This window comes from Onychomys torridus, chromosome 2, assembly GCF_903995425.1.
Source record: "Onychomys torridus chromosome 2, mOncTor1.1, whole genome shotgun sequence".
NCBI lineage: Eukaryota > Metazoa > Chordata > Mammalia > Rodentia > Cricetidae > Onychomys > Onychomys torridus.
The window spans coordinates 143,211,039-143,231,009 of record NC_050444.1 but is presented as its reverse complement, the minus strand read 5'-3'; the positions used below and the strand labels follow the sequence as shown (position 1 = coordinate 143,231,009).

The window sequence follows — 19,971 nt, the reverse complement described above, 5'->3', positions numbered from 1 at the left end:
ATCAGCCAAGAGACTGTAGTGGAAGCCTCCAGACACAGTCCTGGTTCAGAGACTGCAGCCAGCCCTTTCCATGTAGAGAAGGCTCTGTGGACTCAGATATTAGAGCAGGCAGCAGGCCAGGGGAACAGTGCCTGAGATGACAGCAGGCAGAGGCTGCTGGGGTGAGTATACAGTCTCCAGTGTTACATCATTCTCCTCCCCACCTCCTTCTAATGCAAGGTTTTTCTGTGTAGCCCTGGCTGTCCTGGAACTCACTCTGTAGACCAGGCTGGCCTGGAACTCAGTGATCCACCTGCCTCTGCCTCCCAAGTGCTGGGATTAAAGGCGTGTGCCACCACTGCCCGGCTGGACCATGCAATTCTTATTGTGACCCTGAGGTAGATGTGATCACAGAGATGAGGAGGCAAAGTTCAGGGAGGCCAGCTGGGATATCCCCCTGCCAGCACCTGCTGAGCACAGCAGAACTGAAGGTCGGGATTGGCCCACTCAAGAGGAGGACGGTTGGCTCTGGGTCTTGGTCACTGAGCTTGTGATGCACAGTGTGATCCCTGTGATGGTGAGCACCATGCCAGCCACTGCTTCTGAGATAAAGAAAACATCAAGGGGTCAGGGGTCAGGGGTCAGGAAGAAGATCGACAGTGCTTGGTCCTGATTCCCACCCCAGCCTGTCCCCAGATTGCCCAGGGGAAGGGAACTGATGGTCCCTAGCAGAAGAGCTGCTGCAGAGCAAAGGGCAAGATAAGGGAGGCCGGTCCTCTCCCACCCGAGGGAGACAGACTGGGGAGATGCTCACGTATGTCAAGGCCCAAGCACCTAGCTATCCCCTGACATGTAGCAGCTTGACTTACGTCTTCCACCAATATCTTCTCCAAGGACCTTCCCAACAATCAGTGTGAAGACAATGGCCAGAGAGTTACAGATGGGCACAGCTAAAGTCAGATCTGAGAAGTCAGAGCAAGAAAAATCCCTGGATGCAAAGAATGCCTTTCTAGGGACAAAATATTTGCAAGATTTCCTCCTTCATCTCCCCTTCTTCCTTATCATCATCATCACCATCCCCACCTTTACAAAAGTAATACAAAACAGACATTAGTATACTTAATTCAATCACTGGGGGAGGGGGGCAGGTGGTGGAGCACACCTTTAATAGAAAGAAAAAAAAGAAAAAGAAAAAAGAAAAGCAAACAAACAAAAACATCACCCTGAAGGCAGAAGCAGGCAGATCTCTGGGAGTTCAAGACCAGCCTGGTCTACAGAGTGAGTTCCAGGACAGCCAAGGCTATACAGAGAAACCCTGCCTCGAAAAAATAAATACATGAATGAATGAATGAATGAATGAATGAATGAATAAATAAACAAACAGAGTATCATGGGGCAGATGTTAGGGAACAAACCATAATCCCAGCAACCAGGAGGCTGAGGCAGGAAGATCTCAAGTTGGAGGCCAGCCTGGGCCGTATAGCAAGATGCTATTAAAGGGGGTATGTGTCCTGGGGAGATGCTCGTCAGTAAAATGCCTGCCATGAAAGCAGAGATCTGAGTTTGGATCACCCCAGCACCTGTGTAAAAGTTGGGCAAGGTGGAATGTGTCTATAACCTATGTTGGGAGATAGGGGTAGCAGAGATGGGTGGAGCCCTGGAGCTAGCTGGCCAGGCCAGGAGAGACAACCAATGAGCTCTGGGATCAGTCAGAGACCCCGAGACCCATAGTGGAGGGTAATTCGGAAAGACACCTAACATGGACCTTAGCTTCCACATGCAAACATAAACATGGACTCCTCCATATGCCACACACACAAGATTTAAACAAAACAGGGCCAGGAAGCATGTGCACAGTTGTACTCCTAGCACACAGGAGGCAGAGGCAAGAGGACTGCTTCAAGTCCAGCCTGGTCTACACACTGAATTCTATCCTGGCCAGCAAGCGTTACAAGGATGCCCTTTCAAACTAACAACAGGGAGAATGAGCTCGTTTCCATAGAGGAGATGCGGGGCTCATTCGTGGCTGAAGCCCAGATTGCCTGTCTCCAAGTTCAGTGTTTTGCTTTTATGCAGGTGTGATGCATGTGGGGGTTAGATCCTTCTGAAACAATGTGAGCTGTCACGTAGGTGCTGGGAATTGAAGTGGGGTTCTCTGCTAGAGTAAGTTCTCTTAACCACTGAACCATCTCTTCAGCCTGGTTACATAATAAAAAGGAGACCTTGCTAGGTGCAGTAGCTCACACTTGTATTCCCAGACTTGGGAGGCTGAGACAGGAAGACAGCTGGGAGTTCAAGGCCAGCCTGGGCTGGAGAGCAAGATCATTTCAAAATCAACAGCCATGCCAGGAAGTGGTGGAACACACTTTTAATCCCAGCACTCAGGAGGCAGAGGCAGGCAGGTCTCAGTGAGTTCTAGGCCAGCCTGTCTATAGAGTGGGTTCCATGGCTACACAGTGAAACCCTGTTTGCCAAAAACCAAACAACAACAAAAAAACCTTTTTCTTTCTTTCTTTCTTTCTTTCTTTCTTTCTTTCTTTCTTTCTTTCTTTCTTTCTTTCTCTCTCTCTCTCTCTCTCTCTCTCTCTCTCTCTCTCTCTCTCTCTCTTTCTCTTTCTGTCTTTTGTTTTCGAGACAAGGTTTCTCTGTGTTGTTTTGGAGCCTGTCCTGGATCTCACTCTGTAGACCAGGCAGGCCTTGAACTCACAGAGATCTGCCTGGCTCTGCCTCCTGAGTGCTGGGATCAAAGGCGTGCACCACCACCGCCCGGCCAAAAAACTTTATAAAGATTATTTTATGTGTATGAGTATCCTGCCTGCAGAGACATATGTGCACCATGTGTGTAATGCCCACAGAGATGAGAAGAAGGCTTCAGGTCACCTAGAACAGGAGTTACAGAGAGTTGTAACCCAACATATGGGTGCTGGGAATGAACCCAGCATGTTCTCTTAACCTCTGAGCCATTTCTCATAGTAAATAAAAATTTATTATGTGTGTGTATGTGTGGGTGCATTAGTGTTCCTGTGCACATGATGAGGTCGTGTGTGTGTGTGTGTGTGTGTGTGTGTGTGTGTGTGTGTGTGTATGTGTGTAGGTGCGTTAGTGTTCCTGCGCACATGTTGAGGTCATCCAATAACTTTTGGGAATTGGTTCTTTACTTCCATGTGGGTCTTCTAGATTAGAGTCAGCTTGTTGGGCTTGGCAGCAAGCATCCTTACCCACTGAGCCATCTCACCCATCCCTACATGAAGAGTTTGAGGCCAGCCTCTCTCAAAAAGGAAAGAAACCATAAGCTCTCAAGTCTATGACTTTCAATCTATTTCCTTTGTGCCAAATGGTGATAATACTCTTGCAGTGTGTGAAAATACAGTACAGTACACAGAGTGCTTGATAACAGGAGCTGAGCACTGAGCCCTCACACTCATTCTGACCTTGCAATCTATGTTGTCTTTGAGTGTGAAGAGACAGGACTGTCTCAAAAACCAGAGAGGAAGCAGTATGGGCAGTACAGAGTAAACGTAATAAAGCCATGAGACAAAAAGTAAATTGATAAAAATGGGTTAATTTGGGTTGGGGATTTAGCTTAGTGGTAGAGCGTTTGCAGGCCCCAGGTTCGATCCTCAGCTCAAAAAAAAAAAAAAAAAAAGTTGTAAGTGCAAGTTAGTAACAAGCCTAAGCTATCGGCCAAGCCTTTATAATTAATAAGTCTACATGTGGTTATTTGGGAGCTGGCTGGCAGGACAGAAAATCCTACCAACAATAAATAGATACATAACTTAAGAAATAGCTAGATGCAGCCAAGTGATAGTAAGTTCCGCACTCCCCCCATCAGGAGTTACATTAGTTAAGAGGCTTTAGTGGGAGGATGGGACAGAGTGGGTGCATGTGCAGTGGCATGTTTGTGGGGGCCAGAGGACAACTTGCAGGAATTGGTTCTTTCTTTTGACCTTTTAGTCTCCAGGAATCAGAGTCTGGCTGTCAGACTTGGAGGTGAGTGCCTTTCTCTGTGGAGCTCTCTCCCTCTGTTTCTGTAGAACAGGCTCTCAAGTACCCCAGGATGCTCCTGCTAAAGTTATTATATTCCTGCTTCTCCTGCCTCCACTTCCTAAGTACTAGAATTACAGTTGGTAACCACCACAGAGGGCATATTTGGTGCTGAGGACTGACCCTAGGGCTTTGTGCAGGCTGGGTAAGCAAGCACTCTACCAAATGAGCTCCATTCCCAGCCTACTAATTGATGTCTTATGAGTACTTGCTCTCTCTAATTGAAACTCAAGTATCAGACCTGGAGGCCATCTTACCAGGCCCTCTCCTCCCTTTGGGACTTTTGACTCTAGGGTGGGCAAAACCACAGCAAGGAGACTTGCAGAAGTCCAAGAGCATGAATCCTGAGGTGGGTTTCTTGTTGTTTTTTTGAGACAGGCTGGCCTAGAATTAAGTATCCCGGATGTCCATGAACTTGTAACAATCTTCCTGCCTCAGCCTCCAGGTGCCCAGTTTATATTAATCTACAGCTTGGAATCCCTTTGCACTAGCATGCTGTTGGGGTTAAAGCAAGCATGGAAATTGCCCAGTGTTAAATTTTTTTTTTTCCCAAGACAGGGTTTCTCTGTGTTGTTTTGGTGCCTGTCCTGGATCTCACTTTGTAGATCAGGCTGGCCTCAAACTCACAGAGATCCACCTGCCTCTGCCTCCCGAGTGCTGGGATCAAAGGCGTGCACCACCACCGCCCAGCTAGTGTTATAACTTATGAGGGTAAATGTTTTTCCTTCAGAAGGTCATGATATAACTATGTGACCTGATGTATTAGGAACAGTCAACAAACATTTGAAGGAAGGAAATGTATATTTCTCGAGCCTCTACTGTATGTCAGGCACTCTGCCGGATTCTTCTCACACACTGAATCAATCTTCACAATGCTACAAGGCCCCATATGAAACCAAGATTCAAATAAGGGGCTTACTCTAGGCTAGGCAAGCAGTGCACAGAGGGATCAAAGGCTGATGCCTCCCTTACCTGGGTATTTGATGAACACCTGTAATCCCAGCACTTGGGATAAAGAGGCATGAGAATCATGATTTGGAAGCCAGCCTGAGTTAGACAGTGAGGCTCCATCTCTAAACAACAAACAAGGGCCAGGGAGATGCTCAGTGGGTAAAGGCACTTGCTATCAAGATTGATGATCTGGGTTCATCAGAGAATCTACAAGGTAAAAGGAAAGAGCCTTTTCCCAAAACTTGTCCTCTGTATACACACACACACACACACACACACACACACACACACACACACATATATATATATATATAGAGAGAGAGAAACTAAATGCAATAAAAAATAAAACAAGCCGGGCAGTGGTGGTGCATGCCTTTAATCCCAGTACTTGGGAGGCAGAGCCAGGCGGATCTCTGTGAATTTGAGGCCAGCCTGGTCTACAGAGTGAGTTCCAGGACAGCTACCTAGGGCTGCTATACAGAGAAACCCTGTCTCAAAAAAAAAAAAAAAAAAAAAAAAAATCAAACAAACAAACAAGCAAAAAACCAACTATTACACACACACACACACATACACACACACACACACACTTCTCTCCTCCCAAAATAAATAAAACAAGTCAGCACTTACGAAAACAAAATGAACCTTCCCTGTTCTGCTGCTGCCTGGCCACACACCCGTAACCACCCTACTGCTCCTGTGACCCAGAGAAGGACCGGAAACAGGTATTCTCCCTCAATGACAGGTGCAAGGTGTTTCAAGTTCCCCTCAAAAAATATGGCCTCCACCCCGAGGAGGTCCAAGCCAGAGACCCACCTGTTGATGCCAAGGTCAAGTAGTAGAGAAGGGAGCCGCTTTGGTTGAGGAGGAAGGGCATCAGGTACTGGAGAGAGGAGAAATCTGTCAGCGATTGCCTGTTCCCGCAACAGTCTTAGCTGATCTAGCACAGTGCTTCTCAACCTTCCCAATGCTGCATCCCTTTAATACAGTTCGTGTGCTGGTGACCTCCACCCCAAAAACTATTTCATTGCTGCTTCAAAACTGCACTTTTGCCACTGATATTAATCATTTTTATTTACTTATTTTATTGTATGGGTGGGTTTTTTTGTCCACATAGTGGTCTGTGCACCAAGTGCAGACAGTACCTTCTAAGGCCAGAAGATGGTGTCAGATTCCCTGGAATTAGACTTAAAGACAGTTGTGAGCTGCCATGTAGGTGCTGGGAATTGAACCTGGGTTTCCTGTAAGAGCAGCCAATGCTCTTAACCACAGAGCCATCTCTCCAGTGCCACTGATATGAATTGTAACGTAAATATCAGATACGTGACCTCAAAGGGGTCTCGACCCACAGGTTGAGAACTGCTGTTCTAGCATCTGCCTTTCCCCCAGGGGGAGGGATAAACGCGTGTGCGCGCACGCGCGCACACACACACACACACACACACACACACACGTAAATGCCCAGGGAACACTCATGTACCTGAGGACCCTTTCAGGGCAAAGAGAGAAACATTCAATGTACACTCTTGCTGTAAATGCCTTCATCTTGGCCAGTTCCCATCTCCCTGTCAGGCCTTGATGGCCAGTGTCACGTCTCTCAAGAGGTCTTCTCCCAGTCCTCCAGCTCCACCTCTCTTATGAACTCACACAGTAGCTCTCTCCTTCCCCTTAGCCCCGAGAGTCCTGCATATCTAGCTGGCGTACTTCAGCAGTCATGGGTTGGAGGCAATTTTCAATAGCCTTCCTTATGCTCTCCACTAAGGCAAGTTGAGCCCAGAGAAAGCTTTTGGAAAGATTCACAGTAGTTATATAATTAATAAAGTGACAGTAACACTAGTACTAGTCATTGACTGTACTAGGCCCAGTGCTAAGTGTTTTATGTGTCTTACCTCAATTTTTTTTTTTTTTTTTTTTTTTTTTTGGTGTTTCGAGACAGAGTTTCTCTGTAGCTTTGGAGCCTGTCCTGGAACTTGCTTTGTAGACCAGGCTGGCCTCGAACTCACAGAGATCCACCTGCCTCTGCCTCCCGAGTGCTGGGATTACAGGCGTAGGCCACCACCGTCCAGCCTCAATTCTTTTTTGTTGTTTTGTTTTGTTTTGTCGGGACAGGGTGTCTCTGTGTAGCCCTGGCTATCCTGGAACTTGCTCTGTGGAAGGCTGGCCGCGAACTAACAGAGATCGCCTACCTTTGCCTCCCGAGTGCTGGGATTAAAGGCATGTGGCATCACTACCCCGTTCCCTCAATTATTACATCAGCCCTATGCATAGGTTATCATATAGTTTCCATTTTACCAATGATAATGCCGAGGCTCACAGAGAATAAATGTCTCTTCCAGGAGCTTCTAGTGAGTAGGAGGTGGGCTGGTATTCTGGCTCAATGGCTCCTCCAAGGGAGCGGCAGTCCACAGACGCACCTCAGTATTCAAGAAGAGAGTCTTCATCTCCTGCAACAGCTGCCGGACCCACGTCTTCTCATGCACCTGCTGCAGGCCGGCGGAGGCCCGCTTCAGCAGCGGCTGCGTGCCACCCCACAAGGCGGCCACCAGCACCAGAGCTAGCACCTGCCCTGAAAGCAAAGGGTCAGAGAGTCACCCAGGCCCTCCCCGGCCGCCTCCGGCAGGGCTGACCGTCTCCATCTCCCTCCCGTGCTCTGCGCTGGGCTGCGCTAGGCCGGGAGTCCCGCACCGGAGGGGGCAGAAGTGAGTCTGTCCGGGACTTCGCAGGCCTGGGGTTCAGGGGTGCCGGGGACATGAGATAGGAGACCCTAGCCAGAGTAGGTGCCGCGGAGGGGCGGGGCCAGCTACCCACCCAGAGACGCCGCCATGGCAACGCCAGACCCTTCTACTTCCGGGAGCCAGGGGGCGGAGTCCCCGCATCCGGAAGTTGACCCTCATCCTCTTCCGGTCCTACTCACATTGCCTCTATCTTCGCGTCACCGCCGGGATGGTGAGTTCCAGGCATGCGGTGCTGCGGTCTGGGGGGCCCCAGTCGGGATGGGACGGGGTTCCTGGCACTGACACTCCCGTTGTGTCCCCACAGAAGCCCATCCTGCTGCAGGGCCATGAGCGGTCCATCACGCAGATCAAGTACAACCGCGAAGGAGACCTCCTCTTCACCGTGGCCAAAGACCCTGTGAGCCGCCGCGAGGGCGGGCGGGCGCGCGGGCGGGGCGCCCGGAGGGGCGAGTGCGCACCGGGAGGGTGGGTGAACAAGCTTTGCCGCCGGAGGGCAGTTCCACTGAAAAGCAGGAAACACCGGTGCCGGGCGGGGTAGGGTAGCGACAGCAGTCCGCCTGGGAGACCTAAGATAAGTTGATGCTTGATAGGCAAGAGTACCCAGGGAGAAGGAAAATAAGACTGTGGTAGGGCGACTGGGACAGGATCAGCTCTCGAGGATGAGGAGAACCAGAACGGACAACCTCGAGAGTTTGGAGGATAAAGCTGACCCACGAGCAGTGAGCTGTGTCATCATGAGGGGATTGGGGTTGTAGTTCATACTAGAGTGGCTAGCATGCACCTGGTTTGGATCCCTGACCAAGTAGAGAAAGAGGGGAAGAGGAAAAAGATGTAGAACTTAGTGAGGCGTAGTCCTAGACTTGGTTCACTCTCATGTTGATGCTTGGTGCACAGTCTCTTTGTGTACTGCCTTTTGAAAGAGGCATTTGCACATAGAGACAGTTAACTGATGGTTAACAGTGGGTAGTCGGTTCAATTCGCAGCACCCCGTGGCAGCTCCCAACTGTCTATAGCTCAGGTTCCAGAGGATCCGGCACCCTCACACAGGTATACATGTAGGCAAAACACCAATGCACATAAAATAGAAATAAATTTTTAAAAAACAACAACAACAGTCGGGCAATGGTAGCACACACCTTTAACCCCAGCACTCAGGAGGCAGAGGCAGGCGGATCTCTGTGAGTTCGAGGCCAACCTGGTGTACAGAGCGAGTTCCAGGACAGGCTCCAAAGCTACTCAGAGAAACTCTGTCTCAGGAAAAAAAAACAAAAACAAAAAAAAACCCAACCCAGCATTGAGTAGTCTGAAGGCAGAGCTTGATGTGAGTCCTAACTCCTGTACTGCTAGCAGTGTGACTTTGAATATGACATGTGACCTTTCTAAATTACAGTTTTTCCCTTTTAATAAAACATGGAACTTGGGGTTGGGGATATAGCTCAGTGGTAGAGCACTTGCTAGCAAGCGCAAGGCCCGGGTTTGATCCTCTGCTCAAAAAAACAAAACAAAAAAAACCCATGGAACTTTTAAGTACCTCCCTCAATCAAATAAGATCATTCTTGTAATGGTTTTTCATCATACCTGGTATGTTTTAGTCACTTACATTTTACATTTCATAGGCATTTTATTGGAGTTTCTGAGCTGGCCTGTGCCTCTCCGCCCTTATGCCACAGCCTCCCAGTCCTAGGAGTAGAGGTGTGTGCTGCCACACATGGCTTGTCCTTGCCCTTTAAGATGTGTATTTTATACATAATAAATTGTTTATCTTAAGTGTATGGGTGCTTTGCCTGCATGTATATGCCTGGTGCCTGAGAAGGCCAGAAGAGGGTATCAGATCCCCTGAAGTTGGAGTTACAGGTGGTTGTGAGCCATCGTGTGGCTATGGGAATCAAACCCAGGTCATCTAGAAGAGCAGCCAGTGTTCTTTAACCTCTGTGCCATCTCTCCAGCCCTTTTAAAGATGACAAAATTAGCTTGGCAGCGGTGGTTGTGGTGGTGGTGGTGCTCACCTTCAATCCTAGCACTTGGGAGGCAGAGGCAGGCGGATCTCCGAATTGAGTGCAGCCTGGTCTACACAGTGAGTTCCAGGACAGCAAGGGCTACACAGAGAAATGCTGTTTCAAAAAAAGTTCAGAGGGCAAAACACTGAATTTAAAATCACAGTGAGAAGGACAAAGTAGCAGGAGAGCCCACACATCCTTTCTGCCATCTGTTCGCAGTTGGCTAGGACACCTTTGCCTTTGATTGTTCAGGGAGATGCTGAGTCCAGACAGGAGATACTGAGGGTCCTAATGCAGGCCTAGTTTCAATACTGCTTACTTTTAGGAAGAGAGGAGAGCCCAGGAGCTGACCTTCTATCAGCTCTCTAATAAATGAACAGAGGAAACACTTGGCTTGGCTAGAGTCTACAGAGGGTTTGTAGGGCCAATTGAGCTGTTGCTTTTTCTGAGATGTGACCCACCCTGTCATTCTACTCTTGCAGATCGTCAATGTGTGGTACTCTGTGAATGGCGAGAGGCTGGGCACCTACATGGGCCATACTGGAGCTGTGTGGTGTGTGGATGCTGACTGTATCCTTTTTACTATGGGTCAGCCAGCCTTGGAGATGCTGACTTTGAGGTTGGGAGTTTGACATGCTGTATAGTGCTCCAGAGAATAAGGCTTCCTACTCCCTTTGCCTCATTGGTTGGGGAAACAGGGCAAGTTTAAGTTCTGGATTCAAAGGTCAGAGCACTCTGAGGTGAGAGAGAAGGAAGGCCCTTTGGGGCTGAACTGGGAGACACTTTAGATGGCTTCCAAGGGAACATGGGCTCAGGTGCACTTAGTGATTTTCTTTTGTGTGTATGTAGCGCGCGCGTGTGTGTGTGTGTGATGAATCTGTATATGCAGGCCATGCACTTAGGAAGGCCAGAAGTCAGCATCAGGTGTCTCTTCAACCTACCTACCTTTCTTTCTTTCTCTTTCTCTTTCCTTTCTTTCTTTCTCTTTCTCTTTCCTTTCTTTCTTTCGTTTGTTTGTTTGTATAAGACAGGGTTTCTCTGTGTAGCTTTGCGCCTTTCCTGGAACTCACTCTGTTGCCCAGGCTGACCTCGAACTCACAGAGATCCACCTGGCTCTGCCTCCCGAGTGCTGGGATTAAAGGCAAGCAACACCACCGCCTGGCTTGTTTTCTCTCTCTCTCTCTCCTTCCTTTCCTTTCTTTTCTTTTCTTTTCTGTTCTTTTTTTTTTTTTTTTTGTGAGCTGAGGATTGAACCCAGGGCCTTGCACTTGCTAGGCAAGCGTTCTACCACTGAGCTAAATCCCCAGCCTCCTTTTTCTTTTTAGAAGATGTAATTGTATGGGTGTTTTTCCTGTATCTGTGTCTGTGTCCCATGTGTGCAGTGCCAGCAGTGGGCACTGGATCCCTTAGAACAGGAATTACAGATGGTCATTAGCCGCCGTGGGTGCTGGGGCTCTAACCTGGCCCCTAGAAGAGCATCAAGTGCTTACTCAGCCATCTCTCCAACCTCCCAGTCCCTCCCATTTCACCCCCTGGAGACAGGGCTTCTCTGTGTAGCCCAGGCTGCCCTGGAACTCAGAGATCTGCCTACCTCTGTTTCCTGAATGATGGGATTAAAGGCACGTATCACCACCGCTACTCTTTTGAGATTAAAAACCAGACATAACCATTCACTGACTGTGGAGCTCACTGAATAGCTAGACTTGTCCATCAAGTCACTGAACTTCCTGTCTTTACCTCTCAGCACTGGGATTTCAGGCACATCTGAGTCTTTATATGGGTCTGGGAATCCAAACTCAGGTCCTCATGGTTATACAGCAAGCACTTTACCACTGAGCCATCTCTCCAACCCTCATCCTGTTTTATTCTGTGTCTATGAATGGTTTGCCTCCCTGCATGTATGTATGTATGCGTGCATGTATGTATGTCTATATGTATGCATGTATATATGTCTGGTACCCCCAGAGTGCAGAGGAGGGCATTGAATCCCCTGTAACTGGAATTGGGAGCCACCATGTAGGTGCTGGGAATCTAACCTGAGTCCTCTGGGAGAATAGCCAGTGCTGTTAACCTGTGCCGTTTCTCCCTGTCATGTTTCTTAACACCTTCTTAAGGGGACACCAAGCATGTCCTTACTGGATCAGCTGACAACAGCTGTCGTCTCTGGGACTGTGAAACAGGTAAGTCTGCGCCATGCTGCACTTTTCAGCAAGAATTTACCAACCGCAGTGTACCTGTCTAAGCTCATATGTTCGGGGGAACCAGAGATAGATGGTTTCCAGTCTACAGATTAAGAGACAACAAACAAAACAGCCAGGAAGTTAGCTGGGGACAGAAGCTTTACTTTAAGATAATAAGCCATGTTCAAGGAAGGCTGGAGAGGGACAGTGGGGAATGGGTGGCCTTGGAAGGTTTCTCAAGGTAACTTGTGAAAGCTGGAGCTCTTATGGGCAGCAAAGTGCTTGGTCAAGCAGGAGTGAAGGCAAGGGATGTCCAGGTAAAAGGCTAGGACCAACTATGTGTGATGGCACACACCTTGTCCCAGCACTGGGAGGCTGGGGCAGGAGAATGGAAAATTTCCGGCTAGCTTGGGGTAGGGTAGATGAAACTAGAGTCTGAAGCTATTTGTCACAGACCTGGGAGATGGACCGATAGGGATGGACGTGGCAGAGATACAGAGGGAGCTAGAGTAATCAGAATCTGTTATGTGCACGTATGAAATAATTAAAATACAAAACTCTGCCGGGCAGTGGTGGTGGCACACACCTTTGATCCCGGCACTTTGAAGGCAAAGGCAGGCAGATTTCCAAGTTTGAGGTCAGCCTGGTCTATAAGATGAGTTCCAGGACTACAGAGAGAAACTGTCTGGAGAAACAAACACAGTAATATAAAACTCCAGACTAGCTGGGCAGTGGTGGCGCATGCCTTTAATCCCAGCACTTGGCAGGCAGAGGCAGGTGGATCTCTGTGAGTTCGAGGCCAGCCTGGTCTACAGAGCAAGATCTAGGACAGGTACCAAAACTTTGCGGAGAAACCCTATCTTGAAAAAACTAGCAGACAGAGAGAGAGAAAAAATAAAAATAAAACTCCAGGCTAGTCAAGGTTATATCGTGAGAACCTGTCTTTTGTTTTTGTTTTTGTTTGTGTTTTTTGAGACAGGGTTTCTCTGTGTAGCTTTGTGCCTTTCCTGGAACTCACTCTGTAGACCAGATTGAACTTGCAGAGATCTGCCGCCGCCGCCGCCGCTGCCGCCACCTGGCGGGAACCTCTTAAAAGATAAAAACACAAAAATCACCAATCCTAATTGGTCTTTATAATAAAAACCCAGAGTCAGATATCAGGGTGAAAACTGAAAGATCAGAGAAGCAGGGCAGCAGCAATTAGACAGAGTTCTTACCTCTCGGAGTCCTCGGACTGAGAAAGGCACCTGGCTCCTGTGTCCACCCTCCCTATCACCTTCCTCTCTCAGCCCAGCTACATCACTCTCCTCCCAAGTGCTGGGATTAAAAGTGTGTGCCACCACTGCCTGGCCCTTGCGGTTAACTAGTGACTGGCCCTACCCTCTGGTCTCCAAGCAAGCTTTATTTGTTAGAGCACAAACAAAATATTACCACAACCAATTATGATTAAGTCATTCTGCAGCCTGGTCTACAGAGCGAGTTCCAGGACAGGCTCCAAAAAGCTACACAGAGAAACCCTGTCTTGGGGGGAAAAAGTTATTCTGTTGATTTTGAGATTTATGTGTTTTATGTAGATGGATGTTTTGTCTGCTTGTATATCTGTACACCAAAAGAGGGAATCAGGTCCCATAGGACTATACTTCTAGACAGTTGTGAGCTGCAATGTGGGGAGTGCTGGGGCTGAACTCAGAACCTCTAGAAGGACAGCCAGCATTCCCAACTCCTATGCCGTCTCTCCAGTCCAAGTTTTGGTGTTTGGTTGCTTGGTTGGTTGGTTTTTATTTGTTTGTTTGTTTTATTTGGTTTGGTTTTGGTTTTTTGAGGCAGAGTTTCTCTGTGTAGTTTTGCACCTTTCCTGGAACTCCCTTGATAGCCCAGGTTGGCCTCGAACTCACAGAGATCTGCCTGGCTCTGCCTCCCGAGTGCTGGGATTAAAAGTGTGTGCCACTACCGCACAGCTGTTTGTTTTAATTTTACATGTATGGGTGTTTTGCCTTCGTGTGTGTGTGTGTGTGTGTGTGTGTGTGTGTGTGTGTGTGTGTACACACCATGTCTGTGTATTGCCCATGGAGGCCAGAAGAAAGCATCAGATCTGCTGGGTCTGGAGTTAAAGAGCTGTGAGCCACCTGTGGGTCCTGGGAATTGAACCTGGGTCCTCTGTAGGAACAGCTAGTCTGGATTTAAGTTCTTCAAAGAATTTGGTTTTGTTCTGTAAAACTTGGCACACTGAGCCATGCAGTGGTGGTACACTCCTTTAATCCCAGCACTCGAGAGGCAGAGGCAGGCGGATCTTTTGTGAGTTTGAGGCCAGCCTGGTCTACAGTCAGGACTACACAGAGAAACCTTGTCTCAAAAAACAATCAATCAAACAAACAAACAAACTTGGCACACTGAGGAGTCTGATGAACAGGGCAGAACAGCGGACTTGTGAGTTTGAACAAGGCCCAGGCAGTTGAAGACCTGACGGCAGAGGGGAGGGCATTATATCATCTGGTTGTGGGTGGTTGCTGGTGTCTGCTTCTGTGCTGGCACACACAGGAGAAATGGAGTCTGAGAGGGAGGCATAGCTGGGAACCCACTGTTGGTAGAGCCATGGTCATCTCAGGGTTCAGGAGGAAGTGCTGGAGAATGGGGCTAGAAAGACAGCCAGAGAGCAGCAGTGGGAAGGCGAGCCTGCAGGTGTCAGGGCAGGAACCCTATGAGGCTGGGTAGGTGAGTGTAGTAGCTCCTCCCTGGGATAATGTTAGACCAGCGTAACCTAGACTCTGCCTCTCCCCAGGGAAGCAGCTGGCTCTACTGAAGACCAACTCAGCTGTCCGCACCTGTGGCTTTGACTTTGGGGGCAACATCATCATGTTCTCCACAGACAAGCAGATGGGGTACCAGTGTTTTGTGAGCTTCTTTGATGTACGAGATCCAAGCCAGATCGGTGAGGGCTAGGACCAGGGGCCTGAGGTGGGGATATGGCTTCAGATCCCAGGGCCTGACCTCTGCTGCTGTGTACAGACAGCAATGAGCCCTACATGAAGATCCCCTGCAATGACTCCAAGATCACCAGTGCTGTGTGGGGACCCCTGGGGGAATGCATCATTGCGGGCCATGAGAGTGGAGAGCTCAACCAGTACAGTGCCAAGGTAAGGGGCTAAGTGTTGCCAGATGGCATCAGGTGTCTGGAGGTGTGTTAACAGGGTTACAGATACACACTTCCCTGTCACTAGAGAGTGCTAGACCCTGGATGAGGTTCCTAGGAAAACGGAGACTCAGCCACCAGCTCACAAACAGCCAGTACATGAGTCATGCTGTAGTTATGCCACCATAGAGTTTCAACTAAATCCAGAGTGTATTCTTACAGAGGAGGTGTCATGTACATGGAGTCGTGAAAAATAAGTCCAATTTCCAAGGGTTAGAGAAGATGGCTCAGTGATTAACAGCACTGGCTACTCTCACAGAAGACTTAAGTTCCAGCACCCATGTGGCAGCTCCCAACTGTTGTTAATTCCAAGATATCTTCTGGCTCCTTGAGTACTGGACACAAACATGGTACACACACACATACACACACACACATGCACGCAGCACGCACGCATACACATACGCATACACAAAATACTCATGACACATAAAATAAAAATGAATAAATCTTTAAAAAAAAAAAAAAAAGCTTCCAGCAGGAAGAATAGTGTTCTGTAGGCGAAAGGAATATCAGGAACAAGATCTAAGGTATAGCCCAGTAGAAGGGCACTTACCTAGCATGTGTAAGGCCCTGAGTTCAATCCCCAGTATAAGGAGTGGAGATACAGCAATGCCCAGGACTGTGGTTAGCATTACAGAGTAAACATCTTTGAGTGTCAGAAGGTGAGGATCCGATTCTTCTCTAGGCAGTGGGGTTATTTATAGTATTTGCCCTTTGGAAGGTTCTGCCGCTACAGCTTGGAGCATAGAGCTGAACTAGTTGTACGAATGAAGATGTGGAGTTCTAGACAGTGACACAATACTAGGAGTTAGAAGGATGTACACCTCCAGGTCCAGGTTCTTGGGAATCTAAGGTAGAGTGATTCCTGAATACCAAGAACTGAGGATGTGAGAATCAAAAGGAAGGGGAAAGAATACATTTACAGGTTGGGTGTGGTGGTCTAGCTGTTACCTAGCTGGGTGACAGATAGGACCAGTGAAACACCAGCATCAAAGGTTCCAGGCTGGAGGCAAGCTGAGGTGGCACACACCTGCAATCCCAGTACTTGGCAGGCAGAAGCAGGTGGATCTGAGTTTCAGGTCTACATAGCCAGTGCCAGGCCAGCCAGGCATAGTAAAATATCCCACAAAAGAAAAAAAAGTTTCAGGTGTCCCTGGGCTACAGAGTGAGTTCAGGGCTAGCCTTAGTTAGACAGCTTCATGGAGAAAAATGGCTCAGTGGTTAGGAATACTTGCTGCTCTTGCAGAGGACCCGAGTTCCGTTCCTAGCACCTACATCAGGCAGTTGACAACTGTCTGTGACTCCAGTGCCAGGGGAGTCGATGTCCTCTGACCTGTGAGCACTGACCCTTCATACACAGGCACATATTCATATACATACTGTTTTTGATTTTTTTTTTAAGATTTATTTATTTATTATGTATACAGCATGTATGACTATAGGTCCGAAGAGGGCACCAGATCTCATTACAGATGGTTGTGAGCCACCATGTGGTTGCTGGGAATTGAACTCAGGTCCTCTGGAAGAACAACCAGTGCTCTTAACCTCTGAGCCATCTCTCCAGCCCTTGTTTTGTTTTTTGAGATAGAGTTTCTCTGTGTAACCTTGACTGTCCTGGAATGCCTTCTACAGACCAGGTTGGCCTTGAACTCACAGAGATCCACCTGCCTCTGCCTCCCAAGTACTGGGATTAAAGTCGTGTGCCACGACTGCTTAGAGATAGAGCACTTGGGGTCAGTCAGTCCCAAAAGCAAGGGGGGTGGCGGCATTAGATTGAGGAGGTAAGGAAGGGGTAAAATGGAAACTCTAGCTTGTCCCAGGTTTCTGGGGACTAGTGGCTCAGGACTCCCACAAGTCAGTCTCCCTCTTGCTCCTCCAGTCTGGGGAAGTGTTGGTGAATGTTAAGGAGCATTCTCGGCAGATCAATGACATCCAGTTGTCTAGAGACATGACCATGTTTGTCACTGCGTCCAAGGACAACACAGCCAAGGTGAGCCTGGGTAAGGTCTCTGTTGGAGCTCTCCTTGCCCTCCTGATGCACATTCACCCAGTGTGACCTGCCCAAAAAGGTGCCCATCACAGATCCTGCCCGCCCTTTCTCTCTCCAGCTCTTTGACTCCACAAGTCTTGAACATCAGAAGACTTTCCGAACAGAACGTCCGGTCAACTCAGCTGCCCTCTCTCCCAACTATGACCATGTAAGAAGACCTCACTCAGGCTTCCTGCTTTTGGAGTGTTTGCCCAACAATCAGGCTGTAAATGTTGGGGGAATGGTGTCAGGCAGAGAGGGACTCGTAGCATTGCTAAAGTGCAGATTGATTGGGTAGCCCAGGCAAGTGAGCAGGAGGCACCTGAAATGGCTGCTCTTCCCTCCCTGAAGATCCTCCTCCTGTGAACGGGAGCTCTTGGCAGAGGACAAAGGGTGGTCAATAAGTCCTGGTTGCACCTGAACTTTCTTTTCTTTAGGTGGTGCTGGGAGGTGGTCAGGAAGCCATGGACGTAACCACAACCTCCACCAGGATTGGCAAGTTTGAAGCCAGGTAAAGGGGAAGCAAGCTCTTCCACGTTGAACTCACATGGAAGATGCCTTTCAGAATAACCACAAACCTCCTGAACATGAAGGATCATAGGGAGTGTGACAAATATCTCATATAGCAGATGAGGTCATGAACTCAGCTGGGCATATAGCTGGCTAAAGTGCCGGCCTAGCACACCAGGTTGTATCCCTGGCACTACCAATGGGTGGTGGCCCCAAGCCTGTAATACAGTTCCTGTCATTTGGGAAATGGAGGTCCATGAGTTCAATGTCATCCTTAGCCTCAGCCAGCTCCTAGCTCACCTGTTTCTAAACAAAAGAGATCATGAACTCTGAGGGCCTAGATGATGCGGTCTTTTTCTGTGTGTCTAGTATTTTCAACCATTTAATGGAACAGGAGTATTGTGCTTACCTCAGAAATTTGTGCAGATTAAGTAAATGAATTAATATTTAGTAAGCTTGAGAGCACTGCCCAGCACATGTCAGGACTTGGCGTTTGCTGTCTACTGAAGCAGACATTTAGGTACTCTTCCTATAACTTCATTTGTTTCTTTTCTTTATCCTAACTTCTCTGCTTTATTAATTTTGTTACATAGAATACTGCCTCAACAGTCTTCATTTTGCAGAATCCTGCATCAAGTGTTTTGGAAGGAGATAGAGACTAAATAACTTGTCTCCTGCCCACCTTCTCCTCCAGGTTCTTCCATTTGGCTTTTGAAGAGGAGTTTGGAAGAGTCAAGGGCCACTTTGGACCTATCAACAGTGTTGCCTTTCATCCTGATGGCAAGAGGTATTCAGTGGCCGGGGGGTCTCTGCCCATTTGCTATGTCTGGCTGCCTCGGCTTCGCCTCCGAGCAGCATCTGACCATCCCTGTCCATCTCCTTCCAGCTACAGCAGCGGTGGTGAAGACGGTTATGTCCGCATCCATTACTTTGATCCACAGTACTTTGAGTTTGAGTTTGAGGCCTAAGAAGCTGGATCTCCATCCACACTGGGGAGGCTGCTCACAGAGGGTTTCAGACTCTGAGAAATAAAGGAGTTTGTGAAAATAGTTCCTGGTCAGACATTTCTCAGCCTGTCCGTCCTCTTCATTGACCCCCGGCAGGCTGACAGTAAGGAATACACTGTTCCTCAGGCCTTCCTCTGCATGTCGACTCCGAATTGCTCTGGGCTAGCCTGGGTAGCAGGCACTTCAACGTTTTCAAGCGGCCAGTGCTTAAGGAGGGACTCAGGCTGATGTGGTCTGGGAACCTTCCTCCTTCCTTTTCTGTCTGATGGCTCAGGTGGGCAGGACCAGCAGGGAAAAGGGCCTGAGGAGGCAGAAATGTAAGGAAGCCCTAGTGTGAGAAATCCACGGAGTCTGCTGAAGTGGTATCAGGTGTTTATTAAGATATTAATGGGTAAGTACACTCAGAAGCACAGAACCGAATAAACAGCTGAAGTCCTGTTCTGTGCAGGAGAGAATGTACCTGGCTGTCCACTGTCTGATCATGCCTAGAAGAACGTGACCTTACCCCCTTCCCTTTTAAGAGGTCATGCAGGCTGGCAGGAAGCACCACCTATTTCAGGCCATATTGCCAAAGGTAGTGGGTGGAGCAAATATCACTATACTTCCCCTTTTTGTCTAATAAGAAGGTTCTAAACCTAATACAAACTATATGCCAGCACTTGGGAGGCAGAGGCAGGCAGGTCTTAGTGAGTTTGAGGCCAGCCTGGTCTGCAGAGTGAGTTCCAGGACAGCCAGGACTGTCTGTCTTGAAAAACAAAACAAAACAAAAAAACAGTAAACAAGCCGGGCGGTAGTGGTGCATGCCTTTAATCCCAGCACTCGGAAGGCAAAGGCAGGCGGATCTCTGAGTTCCAGGCCAACCTGGTCTATAGAGTAAGATCTAGGAAAGGTGCAAAGCTACACAGAGAAACCCTGTCTCGAAAAACCAAAAAAAAAAGAAAAAAAAAAGGTAAACATTTATAGTATAGGTACAATGATCTTGAAGTTGTGACAATATATAAAAAGTGCTTTAATCAGAGGTAGAAATGTATAGTGCAATATGACAATATCCTTAGTATGTATCAGTATACAAAATATCCTAAAGTAGAACATATGTACAGTATGGCAAATATACTTTACATTTCTATCAATATACAAAATATTTCAAACAGGAATAGGAACATATGTACAATATGACAAATATAGTTTTGGGTTTGTAAAAATATAAATTATCCTAAACAGGAATAGAAAGATAATTTTACATTTGTGTCAGTATACAAGAATCCATACCAATGCAATTATCCAAAGCTGAAAGTTACTAATTAGTTCTCAAGTAGATATAATAATTTACCTTATTATCCTATCCT

At 48.0% G+C, this 19,971-nt stretch overlaps 2 protein-coding genes across 3 annotated transcripts; one reads left to right on the top strand and one right to left on the bottom strand.

Annotated features, from left to right (window-relative positions):
• Window positions 1-300: 300 nt before the first annotated feature.
• On the bottom strand, window positions 301-7,835 carry Tmem234 (transmembrane protein 234). 2 transcript variants are annotated; one of them, XM_036179430.1, is made up of 5 exons: window positions 7,783-7,835; window positions 7,389-7,540; window positions 5,791-5,857; window positions 849-941; window positions 301-581 (listed from the first exon to the last, which is right to left on the bottom strand). In XM_036179430.1, the coding sequence occupies exons 1-5, from the start codon at window positions 7,796-7,798 to the stop codon at window positions 487-489; spliced, it is 423 nt and encodes a 140-aa protein (XP_036035323.1). In that variant the 5' UTR covers window positions 7,799-7,835; the 3' UTR covers window positions 301-486. The 2 variants fall into 2 exon arrangements, with proteins under 2 accessions (XP_036035323.1, XP_036035324.1); XM_036179431.1 differs by having other exon boundaries at window positions 301-578.
• A 2-nt stretch (window positions 7,836-7,837) lies between these two features.
• On the top strand, window positions 7,838-18,667 carry Eif3i (eukaryotic translation initiation factor 3 subunit I). The gene is made up of 11 exons (XM_036179427.1): window positions 7,838-7,920; window positions 8,014-8,106; window positions 10,189-10,276; window positions 11,821-11,886; window positions 14,666-14,815; window positions 14,893-15,020; window positions 16,959-17,069; window positions 17,188-17,277; window positions 17,546-17,619; window positions 18,313-18,405; window positions 18,505-18,667. Exons 1-11 carry the CDS (start codon window positions 7,918-7,920, stop codon window positions 18,584-18,586), a joined length of 978 nt encoding a protein of 325 aa, XP_036035320.1. The 5' UTR covers window positions 7,838-7,917; the 3' UTR covers window positions 18,587-18,667.
• Window positions 18,668-19,971: the final 1,304 nt, after the last annotated feature.